The sequence below is a fragment of the Oryzias latipes genome, chromosome 7 (genome assembly GCF_053564925.1).
Source record: "Oryzias latipes strain Hd-rR chromosome 7, Olatipes_Hd-rR_3.1".
NCBI classification, from domain to species: domain Eukaryota; kingdom Metazoa; phylum Chordata; class Actinopteri; order Beloniformes; family Adrianichthyidae; genus Oryzias; species Oryzias latipes.
In genome coordinates, this window is record NC_136243.1 from 31,802,580 (window position 1) to 31,827,765 (window position 25,186).

Genomic DNA, 25,186 nt, shown 5'->3' on the forward strand with positions numbered 1-25,186 from the left:
CTTTGTGGGTAAGTGCTGTAGCACGCCCTCCTTTTGACAGTTTCGTGCTACTGGAGGTCAGACAAACCACAGTGTCACACAAACCAGAGGCAGGGAGGTGGTGGTGATGGGTGGGGGGGGGGCTAAAGAAAGCCAATGCAGACTATCGGGAGACAAGAGGCCTCATCTGCAGTGCCTCGTAATGGAGGTTGGGGATGGGGGGAGGGGGGGGGGGTAAATGAGGGAGGAAATGGGAGTGGGAGGGATAGACGAGAGAGATGGTTCCCACTTCTGGCTCCTCCTTCACTATGAAGATAATTATGAAAGAGATTACAAATTATTCATGAGATGAATGCCTTGGACCATTCAGAAAGTAAAGTTTATTTTCTGAAGACATCAAACTGAACCTTCTTTTCTCCTGTTTTTTTACCTGTTTTTATGTGCCAGAACAAAATCCAGCAAACAGGGTCCTCATTTTGGGCCAACAATTGGATAAATAACCAAACAACCATATTGATATGAAATCAATATTTAATGAAAATTACACAGAAATACAATAGCAGAGTGAAATACAGCATCCCAAGGATTCATCATACAGTCCTGTCAGGATTCTGTCCAAAGTATCAGATTATATGGACTGTTAGAGTTACGTAATTATCATTTGCTCACACGCTATTATCAGCATAATATGATTGTCTCAGTTCTATCTTTCAGTAAGTAAACAATGACCTGAAAAGTTCTGATTATACAAGAATATGATGTTCCTGTAGTTCCTGATTAAATGACCCTCGTTCATGTTTGCAACCTTCAGTTTTCAATTAAAAGAGGCTCCATGCACTAGGAAGGCAGAACTCCTCCGTGACAGTTCGCGCTGTGACAGACCGATTCTCATTCTCATCTCCTGTGTGGTTCTTCTCTTTTATTAAGGAAAAAGTCAGAACCCTGACATGGACGTTTTTAATTATAAAGCTTACTTGAAAGATCATTTCTTTACATATGCTCTAGGAACAAAAATTAAATCTCTTGTTTTTGCTTTTTTATGATAATAAATCTCAGATTTTTTTCTCTGTTTTTGCAGAAAATTTCTTGTAAATGTAACAGATTTTGTTTTCTCAATGATGTGATCACATTCCAGAATATTTCTTTAAAGACAAAAAAAAAAATTAACTTCTATAAACACGTTTCCAGAATTTTTTCTAAAAGATGTGAAACAAGCCGAGGATCTTTGAGCCTTGCTGGCGTCGACATAGATCTTTGCTTGCTGCTCTGCTCTGTCGTTGGTTTGCTGCCATGCGGGGGATTTTTAATGCTTCATTTTTCAGCCCTTTTTTTTGTTAAAGGTTTCCTTTTGTTATTGCTGGTATCTGATTTCATATTTATATGTAACTTTCATTTATAACTTTTAATCAGTTTGAATTTATACAAACATTAAAGTCCCAACAGCTTTAAGTTGAAACAAAAAGGTATGAAAACATTTTCTTTACCTCAAAGTTTTTAACCTTTCATCGTTATATTTGAAGGTTTCAGGAATTTCAATTGGACATTATTTCCATTTTATTGAAAGTATTTGAAATGTTTGTTTTAAATTTTGAGCGTTTCCTCTGTTCTAATAAATGATTGGCATAAATTCTAGAGGTGTGTATCGGCAAGAATCTGGCGATACGATACGCATCCCGCGATACGATACCTATCATGATATTTTACTGGAACACTTTTTTTGTTTTGTTTAAGAGTTTGACTTAGAAAAAAACTCTACCTCAATATCAATAAATGAATTGTAAAATTCCTTTTTATTTAATGATCACAACGTTAAGCAATGCAACTCTATCTCATATGTAAGTTGTTTTGACCTAAGCAAATTCACAGTGCTTTTATTTTAGTTATTTAAAATATATTTGTTCTTAAAGGGGACAGTCAATTTCAACAGTCTGATTTCACAACAAAATATTTTTAGTATGAGGGAAAAAAATAGAATGAATGTGCCTTAAACAATGAGGTTCTAAAAGTATGATTCTGTTTATTTCCATTATTGCTTAATGTAACTTCTCCAGTTCTTTGAAAATGCTAAATTTATGTTTTTTAAATGTGAAAAGTAGTTAATGTCTAGAATCTATTTTACAAATAAACCAAATACAGAAAGTGGATGGGTTCTAACTGTAGATTAAGCAGCACAATAAAGGTTTCAACACTATTTTGTTTGAAAATAGTCTTGTTTGTTTGAGAGATTTTGCAAGAAACCCAGATACCTTTCAGCAGTCCGTCCAATGAAAGGGTGGTGGTGTTGGTGAGATGTAAACGTAGAGGATGCAGAGCAGAAATGTGCTTCTCTGTGACTTCTGCTGCCACTAAACGTAGGTGGACAGAGGACGTCTGCAGACGCACAGCGGACATGGACTTTAGGGAAGCAGGGAGGGAGGTCACTTAAGGTCATTGAAGCTGTAACGATGGTATTTCCGAAAAATGCGCTGAAAGTGGAGCTCAAAGGTTTGGAGACATGTAGGATCAAACAGGTGAAACAGTAAAAATGAAAAGTAAAACTTTAATATATAAAATTGAAGCCTAATGTAGGGTTTTAGATGGAGAAGGTCATGGAACAGCATCTCAATCAAATGAAAGGCTGGACTGGAACTAAAACATTACAAAGGTGGGAAAAAAACATACAAATCAGGATAAATAAACAATGCAGATTCCCTTCAAATAAAATCACATTTTCTATTCAATAGTCTCATTTTTCCAAGAGGTTAAGGAGCCCTTGGCTGCACGCCGTGTACTTTGATAGTATGACATTTAATTGGATTTTATCACTAATCATGTTCATAAATGTGACAAATTGCACAGTGCTGTACTTATTTAAATCAAAAATATTCACTGCTATTCTTTCTCTTTCTTGTTTCAATATCTAACATTTGCCTTTCGTGATGCTGCCAATCTATCATTTTTACACTCGGTTTACATTTCTTAGATGACGGATGTGGTTTCACCGATGCTTGTTTATATGTATTTTCTGTTTTGAAATGTGCTGCCTTGTTGGCCAGGACTCCCTTGCAAAAGAGGTTTTTAATCTCAATGGGACTTTCCTGGTTAAATAAAGGTTAAATAAAAAAAGAAAAGAAAATAGAAGTGTTACCATACTGACAACCCAACTCCATTAGCAGCTTTTGTGTTTTTTTTGGCCAGTAGATGTCCCCACACACACGCACATACACACCAGGCTGTACATATTCATCACAGCATCTTTCACAGACAAAAAGACAACACAAAAGTTTATTGTTTTATTCATTTTAAAGACCATTTTAATGGAATCTTCGTGGTTTTACCTATTTTTACTTAATCTTTTCAGACAAAATGATAATTAGAAACCACTATTTTCTCCTCTGAATGATCAGCTGTCTGTTTTTCAGCACAACACAAGAACAAATGATTTTTATTATTTATAATTATTTACAGTTTTTGCTTTAAAAGGAGTATTTTTTTTTTGAAAGTTGAGTTGCTTGAAAAGTTGGAACAAAGCCCCCCACCCCGACACTCACATGCACTGGGTAACAGTTGATGTGTTGTTTTACAGACTTTTCAGAGCAAAATCTACCAAAAGAGGGAGCATGTTCTGACTCAGACTGTGAGGGTATGGAAAAAAGTGAATAAATTGCAGGCATAGATAAAAACAACATTGACTTAGTTTGCAGCCATTGAAAGTCTGTTTCTATTGTAACGATCCGGCCGGACCGTCACTTTAGTGGGATAGCGAAAGCCAACTGCTCATGAAGTGGTCCTAATGGAAATCTGTCCGTGCCCCATACACCGCACGACCCCTGACAGTCTCAGGTTGGAAGAAACGTAGAGAGAGACAATATTAGCTTTTAAGCAAAAAGCCTGTTCATTCCAGCCAATATACAGCCCAAACAGCATGGATCGTGACTTCAGCTTCCAGCCCTCTGACTCAAGGTTTGACCCTAAGCTCCCCACTTCCCATGAGCCTTAGGGGCTGAAGGCGGGGCTAACCCCCAGGTCGCTACACTATCATCACTGATTTCGGTCGTCCGTCCCCGCTCTTCAACGCTCCCTCCAACCCAAATACAATCTAAACTGTTTTAACCCAAAATGACAAGTGGACTTTATCATGGCTTCACTTCTGCACCAAACTAAAATGAGAGTAAAATCCCTTAAAATTGGTTTCAATGCTTTTCTTGGTCCAATTCACCAAGTTTTCAATTTTTGGGAGCAAGTTAACTTTTTTGCTTTGCCAAAAAGCTAAAACATCTGTTTGCATTTGTCAATGGTGCCAGCTTGAGTCCAAACTTGAGATAAAATGTTTATTCCTGATCTGATTTATTTTATATGATAATTTGATTGTTTTAGCACATTTAAGGTAACCATTTATCGTGATTTTTGCCAACTTTTGCGATATGCGTATTGCACAGCTTATGTTGCGATAACGTTGCATCTGCAATTTATTGGGAAGGGCTTAATAACTTCAAGTAAAAAATATATGTATATTTTTTATTTAGTAGGAAAAAAATATTTATGGTAATAATAATAATCATACTTCATAAATTAAAAGTAAACCCATCACCCAAATTTCCTTTATTTTCCTGAAATGATGGTGTACATTTTGAATCAACGTAGACATTTTTTATTGAAAATGTAAAAAATGTTTTTTGAATGTCTGCCACTTTAAATATTATCCCTAATCCACATTATCTGTCCCTCGACGGTACAGAAATATTGTTTGTATTTATTAAAAGTTTTTCTCATGACGTCCTTGTTCAAAATAGTGATAAATATGAGTCTTATTTTGAAGTTTTAAATGTATTGAAATGTCAACGACTCTTATTTTGAAGGGCGCAGCTTTCCAGGCACTCGGAGGGCGGCTGGGCATTCAGCCGAGAAGAGTCGCAAAGACACAACCGGACGCAGCGCGAGGTCCACGCACAGCGGCAGCTATGAGACGAGAGAAGTTCACGCGCTGAGCCAGGCGGGTTGACAGCCTTCGTTGGACACTTCCGGACCGATATAAACGAACCGGCGCACGCGGAGGAGAACCGGGACGTCTTCTGCTGCTGTCGGAGAAGTGACTGGCGGACGCTTTTTTTTGGGGGGGGGGGATACGCGGCTGCGGCAGGAGGAGCGGAGAGAGAGGGTGTGCTTCGGCGGCTGTCCCGCTGCTAGCGAAACATGAACAAAAACCACCGAGTGCCGAGCAGCCGTTCTTTGAGTGCCGTGGAGGTGAAGAGCAAGGTGATCCCTGGACTCCTTTACCGTTTCCGTTCGATGTGTTTGTGATCGCAACTCCGCGGTCATTAATCTGTCACTCTTGCTAATTTAGCCTGCTAAGTAGCCCGGTACCAGATTAATGATGGCGCAAAAAAACACATGAACAAAATGTTAAACATTTTTGTGTTATTGTTTCCACAACATCGATCGAGACGTCGACGCGCCGCCAAACGTGAGAGTGGCGTCGTCGTTCTTCTCGGTGTAGTTCGAGGGTTTACGTTAACGTCAGTTGACGCCGCGGTGAGCTCGTGTCACCTGTCACCGCTTCCTCCGCCGCTCCCGCCACCCGTTCACTAAAGTTTAGAGCCGGGGTTCTTACCGCTTTTCCCTCCCGGGGGGATGGGGGGGGGGGGGGGGGGCATTCGCGGGACTTTTCTCATCTTTCTAGTTGATTGAAACTACCGGAGGAAGGCAGGAGCGGCTGCCCCGAACTTAGGGCGACGTCGCCCCTCCCGCGTGCACAGGTGTCATTCGGCCTGCGACAGGCCGGCTCCTTCCGCCAGAGCCTGCTTGTTGCATGATTACACACACCGTTGACAGAATAGGCTCTTTTTTTTAGCGCCTCTAAACTCGTTTTTGTTCATGTGTGCGCATGTCGACACAAACTACAACCGTCCCTCTGTTGATTCTACGGAGTTCTGCTCTACAATTTGTGTTTTGGGAGTTTTATATTTTGTTATTTGGTCATTTTCTACTCATCCCTGGTTCTATTTAGGGTGTCTCCTCCCAAAAACCTGAGCCTAACACACTTCTTTTGGTGTAAACCTGGCCAAGTTGGCACTGAATTCTCATCATCTTTTGTGGAGCTTGGCAACAGTAACCACAACAACCCGTCCGTATTCATCAACATTAGCCAGGAGACATTATAGTACAGAGTCTCTGAGCTGCACTGAAGAGCTCAGACGGCGTGTTAGAATGCAGCTTTTATAAAAAAAAAAAACTGATTAACTCTATTTACTGCATCCATGTTTCATTTAGAAACCCTATTATTCATGTTTTACAGACAATACTGGTAGTTGAACACCTACATGTTCGTATTGTAATTAATGCTGACAAAACTTTATTTTTATTTTTTTTGCGGGTCAGTTTGGTGCAGAGTTTCGTCGGTTCTCTCTGGATCGGTCGAAGCCGGGGCGCTTTGATGAGTTCTACGGCCTTCTGCAGCACGTGCACCGCATCCCCAACGTGGAGCTGTTGGTGGGCTACGCCGACGTGCACGGCGACCTGCTGCCCATCAACAACGATGACAACTACCACAAGGCCATCTCCACGGCCAACCCTCTGCTCAGGCTGTTTCTGCAGAGGAAAGGTAAGAACAGGAAGACTTTGAACTGCTCTGTGCTTGTCTGAGAGGTGAAAACTGCTCACCTGAACAGAAATGATCAAATGTATACAATGCTCTGCTGAAGGTTTCGGGATTTAAAAGGATATTTAAAGAGCCACTCCGATGAAAATGCAGTTTTTCAGCATGTTCTTGTGGCTTTTTTTTGGTGTCGGAGGACATATTCAAAGAACATTTAGCTCAAAGTTGCATTTCTGAGTATTTCTGTGTTCAAATCTATGTGAATCAGGAGCAGACAAAAAATGCTGTTTGAAAATGAGCATCTTTGTGACGCAGAAAATACACTTGGTGAGTGACAGACAAGCTCCCGCTCTGACCTCTCTGCACCAGGGAGAGGAAGCGGGGCGGGGTTGCCCCGTGCTCAGAGGCAAATTTCTAATGAACTACTGCAACCCTGCAGTAAACTATGTCCTAGAAAATGACACAAGTGTTTGGATTTGAGCAAAATTGTGACATAATCATTGTTAAAATACCACCGGGAACGCTTTGAAAATAGATCAAAAGATGGAAGGCGGCTTTAGAAACAGGGGTTTTATTAATTTGTTAAATTGATAATGCATTGGAGAGCCATGTTTAGCTGTAATCATAGATCTGGATGCTTTCCGAAACCTTTTTGTTTGTTTTCCAGCTCTGACCGGAGTATTTCTAGGTTTGAAACTTAAAAAAAAATGTTTGGAAAAATGTCCTCACTTCTTTTTAATACTTTTTTTTAGAAGTAGATGTTTGGATTTTGTGTTCTGCTCCTGTGCTGTTGAGCATTTCCAGGAAATGGTGTTGAAAAATGAGGATTTTTTTTTTTTTTTTTTTTTACCATCTGTCTCCTTGGGGTCAAATTTGACCCTCCTTTCGGGTTTTTAAACTTACTTGGCAACTGGGGAGTTTCCGAGCGTGACCTGTTGAACGTCCCCGCCCCCCTGGGTGTGCTTGATCGGGGCAAACCTCGTGTGTTTAAGCCGTCCCGCTGTGCCATATGACTGTATAGAGGCTAAGCCACTTTGTCAGGAGGAGATTAGTGGGGGTCACCGTGCAGTGCTGCATGGGACGGTGTTTCTATGACACGCTACAAAGGCAAACCCACGCTGCGTCTGCTGCCGTTCGTAAACACAGCAGCAAAAACGACGCATGCTAACGGAGGCTACCAGGCTGCAGACATACAAGCTGTGTGCCGCCACACGCCACGTTGAAAAATGGGAATAGAGGAAATGGGGGGGGGGGGTGACTTAATGCAGTACCCCACAGACTCCATTAACTTCAGAGCTTAGTATCTCTGCTGATTTGTTACTACCCCCCCTGTCAGGCACCAGTTGGTCCCAGCTTAATAACTCAACAGACGCAGAAAATTGCCTTTGAAAATGATTCAGAATTTGCCTTCATTTTTTTTAGAATAAAAAGGAAAGGAACTTAAGCAACAATCTGATTTCAGTGTATTACAACCACACAAATCAATTTTCAATTGTGTCAAACTGGAAATGAAATAAATATAGTCGATTTGAATAATAGAAAATGCATCGGCAGCATCTGAACAGAGTTCAGCTTTCTTAAAAAGCTGTGTATTGTTGACTTTGGATCATAAATAGCTTTAAGAGGAATTGTGGCAGAGAGACGGATGCTCCTGTGGTGAACCTGTGGCAATATTTGCACAACCATCCATCCATGTGGAAAAAAAATGACGCGTTTCTTCTGTAATCTCCTGCGATTGAAGGAGGTGAGGCTCCAGCAAACAGAGGAGGCCTAAAGTGGATCCTGGGGTTTCACGGCAGCTCCTTCATGAAAGCACAGGGGTGTCGGTATGCGTCCGTCTCATGACACACGGAGGGCAGGAATTTGCAGCAATGCGAGAAAACATTTCGACGCGTGCTTGTGAAGGAGCATTCAGGAGACATTAAACAATAACACCAACGTCCTGCAGTTTGTTTTGCATTATGTCAGTTCATGTAAACTTTTTCTGAGTACGGTAGTTGATATGATAGAAACAAAAGGCTAAATATTTTGTAAACATGCATGCTTTTAATGGGTTTTAGCGTGGGTTTTTTGCCTAGACAGGACACTGAACCAGTTTAGAGTGTTATGCTTTGAGTCACAAATTTTGAAAGCCTGAACTTTCCTGTTTTGGGGTATAGTGCTCCCTCACTATGTCGCAGTTTTGCAGATTTTGTCAGTACAATTTTGCATGCTGTTATTAATTATTTTAAATATATATATATATATTTTGTTTTTTTTTTTACACAGCACACTGTGTTCTGCATCCCATGTGGCTTTAGACCATGTCAATCAGTCTCGTTTGTACCGTGTCTCCTGTACAGAATGCCTTCAGTTTACCAAAATGACATCAACCTTTGATCACGAGCCGATCTCTGGTTTTATTCTACGATACTGGAATAATTTTTCTATCAAACTTCGAACTTTGAGAGGTTGAAGAGATAAAAGTGTGTAGTTAGGGGTTTTACAGCTTTTAAACATCTGTAACCCTATTTGGTGGATTTCTGCGATGGCAGGTTATTTCTAAAACATTACCTCCGCAATAAATGAAGGAACCGATCCACTTTGACCGGTACATTTAGAAAAATCGGTCTAGTTATGAGAGTAACGGCCGTTCTGACCAAGATTATGTCGGTAAAAATTTATTAAATTGTTAAAGAAGTAAATAACCAGTTTGTCGGTTTCTCTTCCTGTTGTGTCTCTGCTGTCTTTGCCTTTTCATGTACATGTGATGCAGACAAAAAGACGTCCAATCATAAGCTTGCTTCTGCCAAACGGCCTGAGATGAATTGAAGAAGTTATGGCAAAAAGCATTTCATTTTTGTTGCTCAAAATCTAAAACAAGTTTATCTACTAAAAGGCGTTTTCATGTATGTTTTTAAATGCCAAATGTATAATAAATATCTAGATTGGATCCATTTAGGGATAAAAGTTGTACTGTATCATATCACCACAAAATGAGTTGAATCTTTTATGTTTTTAAGCGTGGACAGCGTACGCCGATGCTTATTGAATCATGGGAGAGGGGAAGGTACACCCCCCAAACGTTGACTGATGGTTTTTGAAGAGTTTAGCGTCACAGCAGATGGTGTGTGATATTCCTGGCCTTCTGCGCGCTCCTTCTACCGCTGTGCAGATGCTTCAGTGCATGGTTGTTGGGCTGTGAGTGTGTTGTTGCATTGTTGCAGTCTGGTTCCTGAAGAAAGCCCACATTGTTGTTGTTTGTGCGTACGCCCGCTGTCACAGAGCTGCTGTTGAGGCGTTCGGGGAAGGATGTGTGACCCGCTTCCCTCTGTGCCAGTCATTTTGGAAGGTTTTCTCCGTCCACCGGTGGACATCCCCTCTAACCACGCCCGTGTTGTGAACGATGTGTTGAGCTGCCGGTGATGTGTAGGCTTCAAGAGGCTTTCCATAGGTGGGGTCTCCTGACAGAGAGGTTTATGTCAGGACTGTTGGGTTTGTTATTTTGAAATGTGTGTCATACAAACAGGCTGGGTTACCTGATAGAGCTGTAATGAGGAGGAAGCGACACCCAGACAGCATGACATCACTCCGAAAGGAGATTTGCTTGGAGGCATTTCCTAAACGTCAGTGTTGGGTTTCTTTTCTACGCAAGCTAAGCATTCTTGACGATCTTTGCACCAGCATTCAGCTGCTGCAGGCGAAATATTAAGGTGAATAATGCCGAGGTCATTTATCTCTTGGAATATTTTTGTTATTGTTCTCATGTGAAGGATTTCTATTTTTGTAACGGTAAGGAGCAGCTGCCAGCCGCTCAGATACAAAGCTGTTTCTGGCTCACAGTCACCCCGTCTGACATTTGTTGTTTTTGTTGTTTAAGAGGATTAAAAAAAGGTCAGAGGAATGATCGATAACCTGCTGATTGGTAACAAAACCCATGTCAGGCTTTAAAAAATATCACGATTTCCTTAAATTTATAATATTTTTAAGTTTTTTTTTCTTGTAGAAGAAAAACTCGACACACCGGGGGGAAAAAAGCTTTAAAGTCTCACTCTGATCATCTTATGATCTAGTTTTTAAAGCTTTCCCATTGGTCTTTATGATTCTGCTGTTTTTAGCCCATATCAAAAAACTTTGTTGTTTTCTAGGACACGGTTTCTGTAAAGCGGCGGGATTGTTGGCTGGGAGCAACCCCACCCCCCTTCCTCTCGCCCATAACTCTGGGCTTTCTGCTTAGGGTACACTCTCTCTCTAGCTCTCAGCCGCTCACAGCCCCAACTTGACATTAGCGGTCCATCAAAAATGGCGAGCAATATCAGAACTATCCATTGGTACAGTTTAGATCCAGATTCCAGCTCAGACGAGGAAAACAAAGACGTTGATGGATCCATTTGTCTACTAGTGAATTTATCAAAATGAAGCTTGTGGCCCCACCCAGAGTATTTTCTTTGTCACCAATACGATGTTTTACCAACAACTTTTGTTCGTCTGCTCCTGAATTACTATGGCTTCAATAAAGAAATGCTCAGAAATGCAATTTTGAGCTTGAATTTCCCTATATGTGTCCTCCATCATGAGAAAAATGACACTTGAACATGTTAAAAACACCCAAAACACCATTTTTATCAGTGGGTCTTTGAACATGAGAGATTTCTTTCCTTGTTCTCCATTTGCTATTTTTTAAGTGCAAAAGACAATGTGAACCTGAAAGCATTCGTCATCCGAATCGTAATTTGAGCTCAGACCGGATCACATTTCTTTAACATACCTTTGCAAAGGCCGAGCATATTCGGAGGGACAGGAATGCCTTTATTTACCTATCATAGCTGAGACTGCCTTTGCAGTTAGTAACCTGTGCATGAGTCATCGAGCCAGAGTCATGGAAATGTGGACTGTGAAAGTTCACACACATGCACTGCAATACGAAAAACAAAAAAGTACTTTTGTCAGAGGGGAAATATGGCAGCTCCAGAAGCAGATGAAAAATAGAACATGATTAAAGACAGACTGAATGAGGACGGCGCCACGCGAGAAGCGCTCAGATCAAGAGACTGTAGCGGCGTTCAAGCGACAGGTGTAAATGTCGCCGTTTGTCAAGTCAAAGAATCCTCCTTTGGGTTGAAACTCTTCCTCTGAGCATGCATTATTCTGAAGGATGGTGCATGTAATGAGCAGATGATGGATTCAGCGATCGAGAAGGAATGTGAGGGGGGGTTGCTGGGGTCTATTGGGATGGACGGGAGGCAGAGTTAACGGCACGCCGGTCTGAGTAAGGCAGAAAGCATTGTTGTGGCAAGGCACATAATTAGTGAGGAGAGGGAGTCGTGTAAATGTGATAAGAACACAAGGAGAGGTAAGAGGAGAGGGAGTGGGAAGAGTATTAGCGAGGGAGGAATGCAGAGGGAGGCCCGAGCTGGGGAGGGAAAGAAAAAAAAGAGAGTGGGAGAGGGATGGATGAATGGAGGGGGTGGGGGGGTTTCCTGGGTGGAATGTGGCCAGCGTCTGATCACGTCTGCTGGCTCGATTTGCCGGGACAGGCCGACTGGATCCCGCATTCGGGGATGTGGCTTCAGTCGGCGGAGGAGAGCGACTTTAAAGACCCACTTCCATGAAAGTTTGAAAAATGTTTTTATGCATGCAAGCTTAAAAATGCATTTCTGAGTATTTATTCAAATCACTGAGAACCAAAGGCAAAGATTGGAAAAACGTTGTGTTGTGACGTAGAAAATCCGCTGAGTGGGCATCAAGCTCCCTGCTTTGCTCCATTCTGACGCCTCCACTTGCAGACAAATGGATCCACGGACGTCTTTGATCTCCTTGATCAAAATTTGTCCAGATGAAAAGTTCCGCTATTATGGTTGTGGGTGTTGGTGGCTGTAAAGCTCAAAGTTATGGGTGACGGGAAGGGAGGTGGGGTTGTTTTGCGTTAAGAGGTGAATTTTTAATGAACTACTGCAGAAACTAAAAAACAAACAGAGGTTTTTTTTTTTTTTTTTGGCAAAAGAACAACATCATCGTTATTAAAAGTCCACTGGGAACGCTTAAAAATAAATCAACAGAGGATCGGAGGGAGACTTTAAAAAGGAGAAGGAGCCAAAAGCACTTCTGGTACCTGAGCTCATTGCTGTGTGGATGAGGCCCAGACCGAGTCGCCGACCTCCGGGTTTTTGAGATGGATAGAAAAAAAAGAAAGAGGCTGCGCTTCTATCTCAGACGTGAGAAAGGCGTTCGGTAGATTGGTGACGACAGACGAACAGGTCGAGGGTGGCAAAGGGAGGGAAAGGTGCAGCGTCCCAGAACATGAAGTCTAGTTTCAACATACTTTTAAAGCGACCTTTGAGCTTGTCTGCTTCAAATCATAAATCTCTCAGAACAAATTGCTGCTGAGGTCATCGTACATTCCCACGACGTGAAGCATCTAAAGTGTATTTTATTGTCAAAGTTTTGAATGCAGGCATATAAAAAAAAGTCCCATTTGCTTTCTTACACCTGGCTGTGTAGAAATTTCTCTCTGTTTTTTACTCATCCCCTGGGGGAGCGGTGAGCTGCAGCCACCAACGCGCTCAGGAACCATTTGGTGATTTAACCCCCTCACCCAACCCCCTTAATGCTGAGTGTCCATCAGGGAGGCATTAAGGCCCTGTGAGTAAAGTCTTGGGTGACTGTGGATTTGAACCCACAATCTCCACGTTTCAGGGCAGACTCTCTGCCACAGAGCTGGTAATGGGAAACGTGAAAACGACTTGATTTGCAGTTTCTTTTTTATGTCTTTGGCTTGCACACAGACAGTTTTATAGTTGTTTTTTTATCCTTTAGTCTCTTGTGGTTTTTTTGATATGAAATGAAGCACTGTTGATGCTTCATTTGTTGCTTTGGCTCGATTCTTTATGAACTCATATTTGAACGAGGGGTCCGGCTTTTGGCTCCTGTAAGGTGATCATTCCCAACATGCTTTTCTTTCACATGATAGAAAATATTATTAAAACTTGGGTTAGGGTCAACCATGTCACTATTTTTCAAAATTCCCTAGTCTATTGTTTTTAACATCAGTGACAAACTACTAACTCAATTCAATTCTAATTCCTACGTTCATTTGTATCATTTTTATTTAGCAGGATTTGATTAAATATGTATTTACTTGCCAATATTTTTTCTAAAACTATTTATTGTGAAAAAATATTTTGACAAAACTCTTGATTCATGAACAAAGAATAATTATTCACTCTGGCATTAAAGCTCAGACAAAACAAAAAAAAACAAAAAAAAAAAACAAGACAAAGTCCAGACTAAATTGCTGAGATAAATACGTTTTTAAACCATGACTTCCTATTTGGCATTTTATGAATGTTTGTGCACTGAGAGTGAAACACGAGAGAATATGGTTTGCTTGTATCTTATTGTTTTATTTCTTTATTTTCTGAAACATCAGATTTTTTCTTGTCGAGCAGAAATGATTAAAATATTTATTAGGAAACGAAAATAAGGTTTAGGTTAGAGCTGTACAATAAATCGCAAATTTATCGCTATCGTGATATCAAGCTGTGCGATACACACATCACACAAGTCGGCAAAAACTGTGATAATTGGTTACCTTAAATGAGTTAAAACAATCTTAAAGTATTTAACGAATCAAATAAATCCATTTATGCATTTGACCAATCGGATGGAGCACTTCACGTTGTTGATCAATCGATCAATCGCTAAATTGATCACTATCATCGCACATCGTGAGTTTTCCTCATAAAGTGCAGCCGTTATTTAGGCCTTATCAGAGTGAATCAGACTACAATCATCCAAAATCTTTGGAATAGACTAGATTATTGTAATCCTACTTTACTTAGCTTTATTTGGCTTTTCTTGCTTTTTGTGTGATGCTTTAAAAAAAGAAGGTGGTTGTGATTTTGTGCTGAGTATGAAAGAAGAGTAGTAATTATGGGTGGATTTAAGTGATCCAATGATAGTTGATCTCAGTGAGGAAGTGAGGAGCTTCTTGTTGAATCACTGCTGCCTTCAAGATGCTGGAAGCAGCAGAGAATCCAGTTCTCCTGTGTGTCCATCCTGGAAAGCAGAGGGTCAGCCCTCTGACTCGGGGTCTGCAGCTGTTCCTCCTCACTTTTATCTTCCTGGTCCTGCCATGTTCAAACCCCAAACACAGCCTCCTCTCACTGGTAGAATCTCCCCTGGACATCAGCTGCAGTCCCTCCACAATCAGCCCCGTCCACATTCCACTCACCGACCCTTATCAGGGTGGCCTCTGTCAGGTGCCTCCATGACTCACAGGTCCCAGCCCTGTTCTTCCAGATGTTTCTGGATGACATCATTCCTTTTTTTCTCTCCTTCAAACGATCTTTGATAAATGGTTTTTTGTTAAAAATGGGTGATAATGAGTGGATGATGAAAAAAAAACTGTCTGGTGTCTGATGAAAGAAGGAGAATAATGAGTCTTATTAGGAACTCCTTTAAATAATAGATTTAAAGAGAACTTACTCACAGCTCGGTCACAGCCTCCCTTGTTGAAGATTGTGCCAAACCCCTGCAGGTCTACCTCACTGCTCCATAAACCCTCCCTGATACCTGCACTCTGCTGCAGCCTCAGTCCTCTTCTGCCTTCCCGTCATTCTCACCCGAACTTCCCTTCTTCCTCTTTCCCTTATCAGTGGCTTTAGGAGACTTATCTCGCCTGTGCCAGGGAGTTTACTCCCTGCACCAGGAATAGCAGCCTTCTGGGAATGTACTCCTTTGAAAGTTTTTTTTTTTATCATTACCTCCTCTCTTTTTCTCCTCGTTTCTGTAGCTGCACGTGTGCATCTTCGTGCCGTGTTTTGTTTTTCACTTCTTCCGACTCCCCTCTCCAAAGGCTCACCCCCACACTCCCCATCATGGATCGTTCCGTGTCGGGAACGCCGGGGCACCGACTCATCAGCAAACCTGAGTGTTTCCAGAACACCACAACCTTCAGCCGCTGCTGTTTGGCTCCAGCATTTTTGTTTTTAACCTTACATCCCTGTTGAACAAAAGCAGAATTTTAGCTTTTCTTTCCTGGTGTTTTGTGGGATTTCACAATGAAATCTGCAGCTTTTTTTATTATTCGATTGGTTTGTGCAATTGTGTTAATCTGATTCAGATGAACACAGATAAAAATGAGCGTGTTGTGTACTGAGTAGATGTCTTCAAGTCTAAACCATGACAGGCAGGAAGTGGTTTGCTTGTGCGTTGCAGTGAGGATAATGGCGTGTTTGGGAACCGTCGTGTTTTGCCTGCTGGACGCAGCGTCAGGTTTCCATGACGCAGCACCAAAACCACAGGACATAATGGATGGCAGGGACAGTGCTGCTGTCACTCATAACTGTGTTCCAACCAAACCAACTCACTGTTGTGAAGCAACTTAATTGTGAGGCTGTCTGCAGCAGCAGTGGCGTTCGTGTAATGAGAGCACTGCAGCCAAAGCATGCATGAATGCATGGCTGGAGACGGCGGCACTTTAACGGCCTCTGAGAATGCAGCTCTCCAGATGCATCGGCGCATCGCGTCTCTGCTTTAAATGAATCCCGATGACTCCATAACACCAAAATCAGAATTTGAGGCCGAACGTTTCCAGACTTTTCCCCTTGAGGTCACAGTTTAATCCCTCCGGTCTGCGGATGATCCAGCTGATATCCGTGCGTGATGTTGTGTCGCTGGCCTGTCATTTTCTCCTCCACTGCGTCCCTGTTTCGCTCCTCACTAACTCCATTCACAGTGTGGGAAATCAAAGCAGCGGCAGCATTATTGGAATGCCTAACCTGTGCAGAGCCGTGGCCGTGTGGGGCTGGAGACCGTTTTCTGTTCACATTATAGGAAGTCTGCCTTTTAGCATCAACTGTCCGTCTGATTCTCAACAATTTTCGTTCTCTTGATCTTCAGAGATCACACTGATTTAGGAAAGTTTTAGTTTTTTTATTACATTTAGGAAAGCATGAAGTCCTTCCTGTAAACGTATCTAGTCTCAAATCTTCCTTAATGATGGTGTTTAAAAACAGGATTATTTAAAGTTCTCCTCTGTAATTTTTTCACATCTAATCCATCAAATGGTTTAAACATTTCTGACACATTGTCTGCATATCGAACAGGTGTCAAACTCAGTCTAAAAGTCTGTGCAAAAGAGAAAAATGTCATTGCTTTTGCATTTAGTTCTTTTTCTTATTTTAAGGCTGATGTAATATACGGTAATAAAAAGCCATAAATTAACTAACATTTAAAATAATTAACTTATTGAGAGAACGGACAGGGTCAAAATTGGCCACCATTTTGGAAACTGAACAAGCAAAATAATTGTCAGTTTAATCTAAAAGCCCCAATGGAATTGCTCTTGGGTTGTCCTGGGTTCTTTGAGGTTGTAATTAGGGATGGACGATAAATCGTGGCAGTATCGGTATCGGACGATATTTGCATATCAGTATATCGGTCCGATATTAAAAAAGTCCATCAATATTCTTCTGACTATTTTCAGAAAGACTTTATTTCTGAACAGATCCCTGGCACTGGGAGCTTATGTTTACAGTTTAAACCGTGTTATTCCAGACACTTAAATATTGGTATGGTCAAATAACGGCTATCGGCCACAATTGCAGTGGAAACCAGTGGTGGTTGGTTATCGTATCAGCCTGAAAAAACCCTCTGTCGGCCCATCCCTAATTATAATACAATATCATGCAAAGATCATTATTATTAGCTGCTAAAGTGTTCTGTGGTTCACCACGAAATGCATCTTTGTTTCTGTCATTTGCATCAAACATGAGGCTGACTCTGTTTTGGAGAAATACTTTGGAGAAGTGAATCTCATGAATGGAAATGAGAAGTCCTGGTCTGAAAGCAGGAAGTTGTTTCAGAAGGTTGTTCTGTTAGTTCTGTGTGCACAGAAGGTTTAAAGAGCACAGCGTCTGCGTCCACTCTATTGATACTGGTTGTTCAATGTGTTTGTGCATTTTTGTGAAATGAAGTGTCCCAAAAGATTTTGCACAAATATTCATAAAAATGTTTGGATTGTGACACAGCCTTTTTATGTTTATGGTTGTATGAGTTGATTATTAGCCTAGGTGGCTGCATACCTGCACAATCTGTGGGTGGAGTGCGCCGCAGTCGTGCTTTTAATGTTTACCAAGCGCTGGATGACTAAATGTGATGTTATGTTGATTCACCATCAGGGAACCACAGAGCAGAAAGCCAGGTCACACTTTGAATCCTGTAAATACCAAGGAGGGCTTGGTCAGTTTGCGCCTTCGGTTTGGAGTCGGGTTCATTTTTTTCAGAGATGTTTTGACCGTTGGCACATTCTGGAACGTTCTGTGCAGATTTTGTCCTAGACATTTTTCTGACAGTAGTTTGTTTGGGTTCTTCGTACTGCATCAGTTCTGCATCTCTAAACAGCATTGCATCATGTTGCCGCTGCCTGTCTAAGGCTACGTTCACACTGCAGGGCTTAATGCTCAATTCCGATTTTTGGAAAAATTACGATTTTTTTTTTTTTTTTTTTTTGCAAGGCCGTTCACATTTCCAATTAAATGCGAACTTTTGTGAAATCCTGTGTGACCGTGAAATGACCCGGAAGTGACCCGCATGCGCAGAAGAGTACTCAACGTTGAACAACGTCACTCATTGTTGGCTGAAGTAGCTAACGCTAACAATGGATGTCAACAACAGTGTTGTCAACAGCGGAGCTCTTTTTGCATTATTACATTTATTTTCACAAAGGAGCCAGCACAGCAACAATCTTCTCATTTTAAGAAGGCATTGGAGCCGGGATCGTCTGTACCCACTGTTGTGGAATAGGGATGTTTATGTGCTGCGGCCGCATGCGTGTGTGTGTAAGAGAGTGCGTGCAGCCAGGTAGGGAATGAGGGGGGGCAGTGGGGGCGCACATTCATGTTGTGTGTTACAGAGGAAGGAGAACGATTAAAAAAAAAAAAAGGCTTCCCCCAGAATAAATGCCATTGACTCTTTATTAACTCGCTTTCGAGAATCTGAGGGTCCGAACGGGGAAGTGAACCCCGAAGGAGATCCGCCTTCGGTCCCCCGCGCTTCTGACCACGGTTTTCAAAAACCGCCCGGTTGCGATAAGAGCCCTGGAGTTTGGTCTGAATAGAGCTGTCACCCCAAATATGAATCCAATCGGTGACCTCACTTCCCTTCCACTGACCGCTCTCAGCAGCATCGTCCGCCATGGTTGATGTTTATGATCTCGTTCCCGCCTACTTCAACGCAGAATGATGACTTTTGTAGCGTATCGATGACGTACCGGTCGGATATATGTGGCCTGGCCGTTCAGGCGGAGGTTGCATTTTTTTAAAGATTTAAAAGATACGTATCGGATTCAGGACCATATACCCAAGTGGCCTGGGTCGCATTTGAAAAGATCGGATCTGTGTCGAACAGACTGTCATGAAAACATCAGATACAGGTCGCATGGGGCAAAAAAAATCGGAATTTGGTTGTTTCAGCCTGCAGTGTGAACCTAGCCAATAAGAAGGTGACACACCTAACGCTTTTAGTGTCGCGTAAATGAAAGAAAATCCTGCAATAAAGTTTCTCATTTTTAGTTGATGTTGAAGTGGAACGCTCCTTGAACACTTTTGAATTTGATAAATATTTAGACTCTGTGGGCCAGAGCATGTATGACATCATTATTTCACACTAAATGATCTTATTCTGATTTCAGTTGTGAGTTTTTGCTTTCATCCAAAAAAAAAAAAGGTTTTTACCTGGTTGTCTTCAGAACGTCAACTGTCATTTAAGTATTTTACAGAACTGGATTTTTTTGGTATTATTTTTGTGTTAAGGAAATGCAAATTTGATAATGTAATGTAAACATTTGATGGCACATCCATCCAAATACAGTTTGAGGTGGATGGCAGCTATTGTTGTTGTTGTACATCCTGGACAGGTCGCCAGTCCTGTCTCAGGGCTTGATAGCAGATTTTTACTGAAAATATTTTTAACTATAAAGATACTGAATATTCCTACTGCCCTACCAAATGTTGTACCAGCACCACTAAGCATATGTGTGTTCATGTACATTCATTCTGGTTCTGCCTTTAAGTTCCTCTTCAGACCAAAAATGCTGATTGAATGAAATGAGCACCAGAACAGGGAGGCTGTAAAGAACCGGTTTAACTTGTATCTTTTTAAAATGATGGTATTCTGACTCTTATTTGGTTTATGATTTGTACGCAGGTGGATGATCATTACTTCTTATCATAATTTCGAACGGTGTGTTTTTCTATTTTTGTTTCTTGTATCCCACGCTGCTGGAGCCGTCTTCATCTAGTTGTTTGTGCACATTAGTAAAGATGTTTGTTTTAACCTTGATGTTTTTTTTTGAGGAAGTCAGGATTTTGGGCTTAAAAATGGCGTTCTGTGTGAACATTCAAACAGAAAGTATCTGTAAATCAATCGTCCTTTAATCTTAGTTAACCGTCTCTGTTAAGTTCATTGTGTGTTTCAAAAGGGGAAACCGGAAAGCGATGGCGTCTTTTCATGGTTACCGGCTGCCGTTCCTCGGTAAATAATTAGACTAAGAGCCCGGCATTCTGCGCTCTAATAAGCTATAATGTAACCATAGTTTCTCAGAGGGTTGGGTTTCTGTGAGCAGCTCTTCCTGTGGGCTCAGGTATCATGGTTGAGCTGCAGATGTTTGTGAGTGTAACTCATAAATGCACACGTGTTACGTTGGCTCAGGAATGACCTGCTCACACAGACGGAGGAGCCCGGCTGGGATGGAGCTGGATGCTGTTTGGACCTGTGACTGGTTGTGATGCCTACGTCTGTGCAGTAACGTCACATGTATCGTCATGTTTTGTGACGGACTGGTCTTTATGCCGCTGTAAAACCTAACAACAAAACAAACTGCTGCAGTCCTGAAGAAGGTGACCTGACGCTGTGGGAGGGCTCTAAGTTCAGAGCTGGGGAGGACATGGTCTCCCCCCATTGGAACTGAAATGTTAGCCTGACTCGCCTGTCGGGACAAGCAAGGCTTTGTCTCAGATTTTGGATGGAGCGGTGGGGAGCAGCGGGGTTTGTACCTGTCAACCTGAGAGCTGGAACCCGTGTCCGTCCCCCAGTTCCCACGTGCACGGTGGAGGAGAAGCACGGGGACGCACGTTCAGCCTCTGAAAACTTTATTTATGAACCCCTTTCATCCAAAAGCAGAATCACTTTGCATGAAAAACTAAACGTTTCGACGGTCAGAACTTCCCAGATGGTTTTCAAATAAACAACAAGATAAAATGAATCTAAAAAGTTGCAGGGATGTTAATGTTTAGCTGCTGACATTGTGTTGGTTAACTATTACAGATCCAAGGTTCAGCTTTTCCCTCACTCTGTCCTGTTGACCTGTCGCACTATGACAGGCTTCACTTCCTCCTCTGGCAGCTCTTCAGAGCGACGCCTTCAGGTGACAAAGCTCTGACGCAAACAGCTGAAGGTGGTTTCTATGACCTCCCGACTGAGACGTTTTTAGTTTACAGAAGAATGAAAAGTTTGCTTTTCATATTTTTGAGTGAACAGGACAGATTTTTTTACAGCGTTGTTGATTATTATTATTATTATTATTAAATGTATTTATTTTTACACTGATGAAATAAAAAATAAAATTAATACAAAGATGTACAACGATGGATGTCAATATTCAAAATTCAAGTCCAAACTTAAAATTTTACAAACAGTATTTTTACAGAAATAAAGAAAATACGCAGAAAACAATCAGAATTCCCTGCAGTTATTCCGTATCTGAGAGAGTTTCTTCTTTGAGGAGATTTTTCTCTTTTCTGTTGTATTTTTAATCTGTAAATAATGACTTAACTTTGTTTAATCGCTCAGAAACATCGATTCCCATTTGACTGCAGCTCTTCTTGTGGTTTCATGTATGATTGATGGTCCTCTTCAGGCTTGCGTCAGAGGTTCAGAGTAGAGATAGACGGATAATTCATCTTCAGGTGGACCGGGGAGGTCATTCACAGACGGCGTCGGGTAATTTCTGGATGGCAGCTTGTTGTTTTTGTGTTTTTCTGAAGAAAAAGCACCTTTAGTATGTTCATGATTACGAGCGATGCCTCAGGTTTAAAGACGAGATGATGCAAAAGAAATCTGGCGTGGGTAATACTTTGATCTGAAAGTTTTTAATGGAAAATTAATCATTTGTTTCTTTCCTCTTCCTCCTTTTGTCTTTCTTCTCTTCTGTTCTTCCTCTTGGGTTTTGCAGAAGAAGCTGAAAACACGTTTGCTACAGACCCGCTGACCAGGAAGAAGAACACGGTCCTTTCTGCGGTTCTTCTGAGGCCGGACGCCACCAGGAAGAAGCACCCGGTGATCATCAGCCTCCCGAAAGACTTCCGCCCGGTGTCGTCCATCATCGACGTGGACATCCTTCCGGAGACGCACAGACGCGTGCGCCTGTACAAGCACGGCCAGGAGAAGCCGCTGGGTTTCTACATCCGCGACGGCTCCAGCGTGCGGGTCACTCCGCAGGGTCTGGAGAAGGTCCCGGCCATATTCATCTCCCGCCTGGTTCCTGGCGGGCTGGCGGAGAGCACCGGCCTGCTGGCGGTAAACGATGAGGTCCTGGAGGTGAACGGCATCGAGGTGGCCGGCAAATCTCTGGATCAGGTGACGGACATGATGATCGCGAACAGCCACAACCTCATCATTACAGTGAAGCCCGCCAACCAGAGGAACAATGTCGTTCGGAGCGGAGGGGGCGGGGCTGCATCTGGTAGTTCAGGGCGGTCGTCGGACAGCGGCGCCAGCTGCTACGGCTACTCCACGCACGGCGCCACGGCCTCCATGCCTTCACACATCATCCAGAACTTCTCCGCTGGGGAGCTGGAAAGCGACGAAGACGAAGAAGACCTGGTGATCGAGGCTGGCGGCGAGGCCGAGCCCATCAGACGCACCTCCTCCACATACAGCATGCCCTCTATGCCTCGCTACGAACCACACCTCAACCTCCGCACCGCCTTCACTTCCGCCTCCGCCTTCTCCATCCACACCAACGGGACTCTGCCCGCCAGCAACAGCAGCGGATCGCTGAATCACGCCGACGCCAATTCAGCCACGCCGTCGCCAGACAGGGTCAGGCGGAGCCTGGAGGAGGAGGGCACCGTAATAACGCTGTAGCCTCAGCACTGACTGAACTGTCCTGGGAAGGAAACACTCAGGGGGGGGGGGGTAAGGCATCACAGACCAGAAAATAAAACCCCCCTTTGCCCCCGTCAGGCAGCGACTGTTCCAGAGAAACACTAGCGTCACACCGACACCTCCATGCAGAAACGTGAAGGAAAACACTACACTTCTCTACATGCCAATGATCATGCATGTGTGCCAAAGAGGTGACACCCCCTCCGCACCCCCAGCTCCATAGAAATGTGAAAGAAGAAACACAAAAGTCTAGTTTAGCCCCCAGAAGCAGTTATTTTCTCAGTAGTTTTGTTTTTGTTAGCCAGCTCCTTTTTTCTCTGGTAACCCCCCACCCCACCCCCCACCTGTAGCTTTACAGCATAAATAGTTCTATTCAAATCTACTTAAGTCGGTGACATGTCAGTCAACCAAATCTTCAGTTCTACTGCTTTTAGGAAACGCTCGCTCTGCGACGCTTTTAGACGAATCTTTGTACCTCTCTGTAAAACGGACGGACCCACTAAGATGGCTTTTTTTAATGACAAAGCTTTAGTTCAGCCGGTACTGAGATTGCATTTTTAAAATTCAGAAACTGACAAATGTCTGCAAATGTGACTCCTGCACATTTTCTACAAAACCTGTCGCGATGTTTAGCATTTCTGCCCTCATTTCTTTCTGGACCACGTTTTAATGTGTTTCTTAATTTAATTTTATGCTGCATTTAAAGTCCCACTCCGATCATCTTGTCATCTATGTTCAAAGCGATCCCATTGGTCCTTTAAGTATAATTATGCAGTTTTTAGTCAAAATTGGTTAAGAAATTGTGTCGTTTTGTAGGACATAGTTTCTGCAGAGCGGCAGGAGTTCATTAGAAATTCAGCCCAGAGTTGTGGGTAGGATTTTTGGTGCAGAGCAACACCGCCCCCCTTTCCATCCCCATTGCTAAGCAGAGCAGGGAGCTCGTGGCTTGGAAATGCAATGTTAAGCTTAATTTTCTTTATATATTTGTCCTCCATACTTAGAAAAATGGCACAAGAATGTGTCAAAAACACGATTTGCATGGGACTTGAATGTTTTCAATACCTGTTTGCCTATGGAAAGTTTTATTCTCCAACATGCTTCTGTTAGAGCTCTATTCTGAGCGAATGACTTGCATTAAAACACCCACATTAATATTTATTTTAGTTGGTCATTTGACGCAGTGAGTCCCTGAAAACACACCCTGAGAAGCAAACACACATCCAGCCACACAAAATAATAACATTTCCATGTTTGTTAAAGGTGAGGCGGAGCCGTTTGCTCTCACCTGTGCTTTGCTGTCATTGGCTGTTCATTAAGTTCTTAATCATGAAGCAGATTCATTTATCAGAAGACCTTTTGCACATTGCTGCCAACTGCTTTGCAGGTGTCTTTGTTTTGTTTGTACCTGTTTATTTTTAGCACACCTTTGCTCTGAAGTGCTAAGTTCCATTGAAAGACATTCAGAGTTGTGTAAACACGCTAACGGTAGGAATGTCTGCGTTTGTAGGGAAACAATAATCATCTATAGATGAATCCATATTATCCGTACGACACTCTCTTTAGCCACAAGCTCAGTGCTGAAGCGAACTGTCCTGTTTGGATTTGGGAGCAAAAGCTGGTGGGTCTTCTTTCATTGCCAGCGTTCATCTAAATCTTTTACTAATCACTGTAATTTATTTACTGCATATCTAACTTCATCACGTGGCACTGGAATTGTAACCACAGCAACAGTTTTATTTATTCCACTATTTTTTGTCTGCTTTATTATTATTTTTTTTACAACAAAATCTTTTTCTGTGTATTCATGATTTTTCCCAAGGTACGATAGATTCCTTTAACCATTTACGCTCATTTAACTGGGTGATTTCAAGGCTTTTGTAAGGTATCAGATCTGTTGCTATTTTTTGATACTGTGAATTCTATTGGGGGGGGGGGGGGGGGGATTAGCAACCTCAACATAGACAAATGTTTTAGACTGATTTTTGTTTTAATAATGGAGCAATGACTTTTGCTTGCCTGTTGAATCCTATGATATAGATTTGTAATGAATGTCAGTATTTTCATATCAATGCTGCATATGTTTTTATCACTATAAATAAGATGTACACACACAAACCAACAGGTGTAACTGCTGATGGTGGAGCTGGAAAAATAAACTAATATGTAGCAATATTTGCTGTTAAGTGTCGGTTGTATTTATGGGTAGCTGTGATGTTCAAAGTAGTTTGTTTTTTAAAGAAATGTGGGGGGAAACTGCAGATATCGTTTAATTAATTCTCATCATGGAGTTTGGCGCCATCTACTGGCTAAACGAAGTACTGATGGAAACCGGAAGTGCAGTCTACTACTCAAAATGTTAAAAATTAATTATATTTGTTTAATATGTAAATAAATTAACTTGAATTCTAGTCTATGGTTTATTTTAGGCGAGCTGTGAAGCCTAAAGTTTTCATTTCCAAGTGTGTGAGTTTTTGTCGAGACAGC

General features: G+C 42.1%; 1 protein-coding gene across 1 annotated transcript; it reads left to right on the plus strand.

Moving 5' to 3' along the window:
* The first annotated feature begins 4,820 nt into the window (after positions 1 to 4,820).
* pard6b (par-6 partitioning defective 6 homolog beta (C. elegans)) lies at positions 4,821 to 24,874 on the plus strand. The gene is made up of 3 exons (XM_023956376.2): positions 4,821 to 5,214; positions 6,337 to 6,559; positions 21,768 to 24,874. The coding sequence occupies exons 1-3, from the start codon at positions 5,152 to 5,154 to the stop codon at positions 22,679 to 22,681; spliced, it is 1,200 nt and encodes a 399-aa protein (XP_023812144.1). The 5' UTR covers positions 4,821 to 5,151; the 3' UTR covers positions 22,682 to 24,874.
* The last annotated feature ends 312 nt before the right edge of the window (positions 24,875 to 25,186 follow it).

Bases quoted from the DNA above. Each gene is read 5' to 3' on its own strand.
- pard6b (XM_023956376.2), top strand. From the start codon at position 5,152: ATGAACAAAAACCACCGAGTGCCGAGCAGCCGTTCTTTGAGTGCCGTG. The intron at 5,215-6,336 runs GTGATCCCTGGA...TTTGCGGGTCAG, and splicing joins CCGTGGAGGTGAAGAGCAAG to TTTGGTGCAGAGTTTCGTCG. The intron at 6,560-21,767 runs GTAAGAACAGGA...TGGGTTTTGCAG, and splicing joins GCTGTTTCTGCAGAGGAAAG to AAGAAGCTGAAAACACGTTT.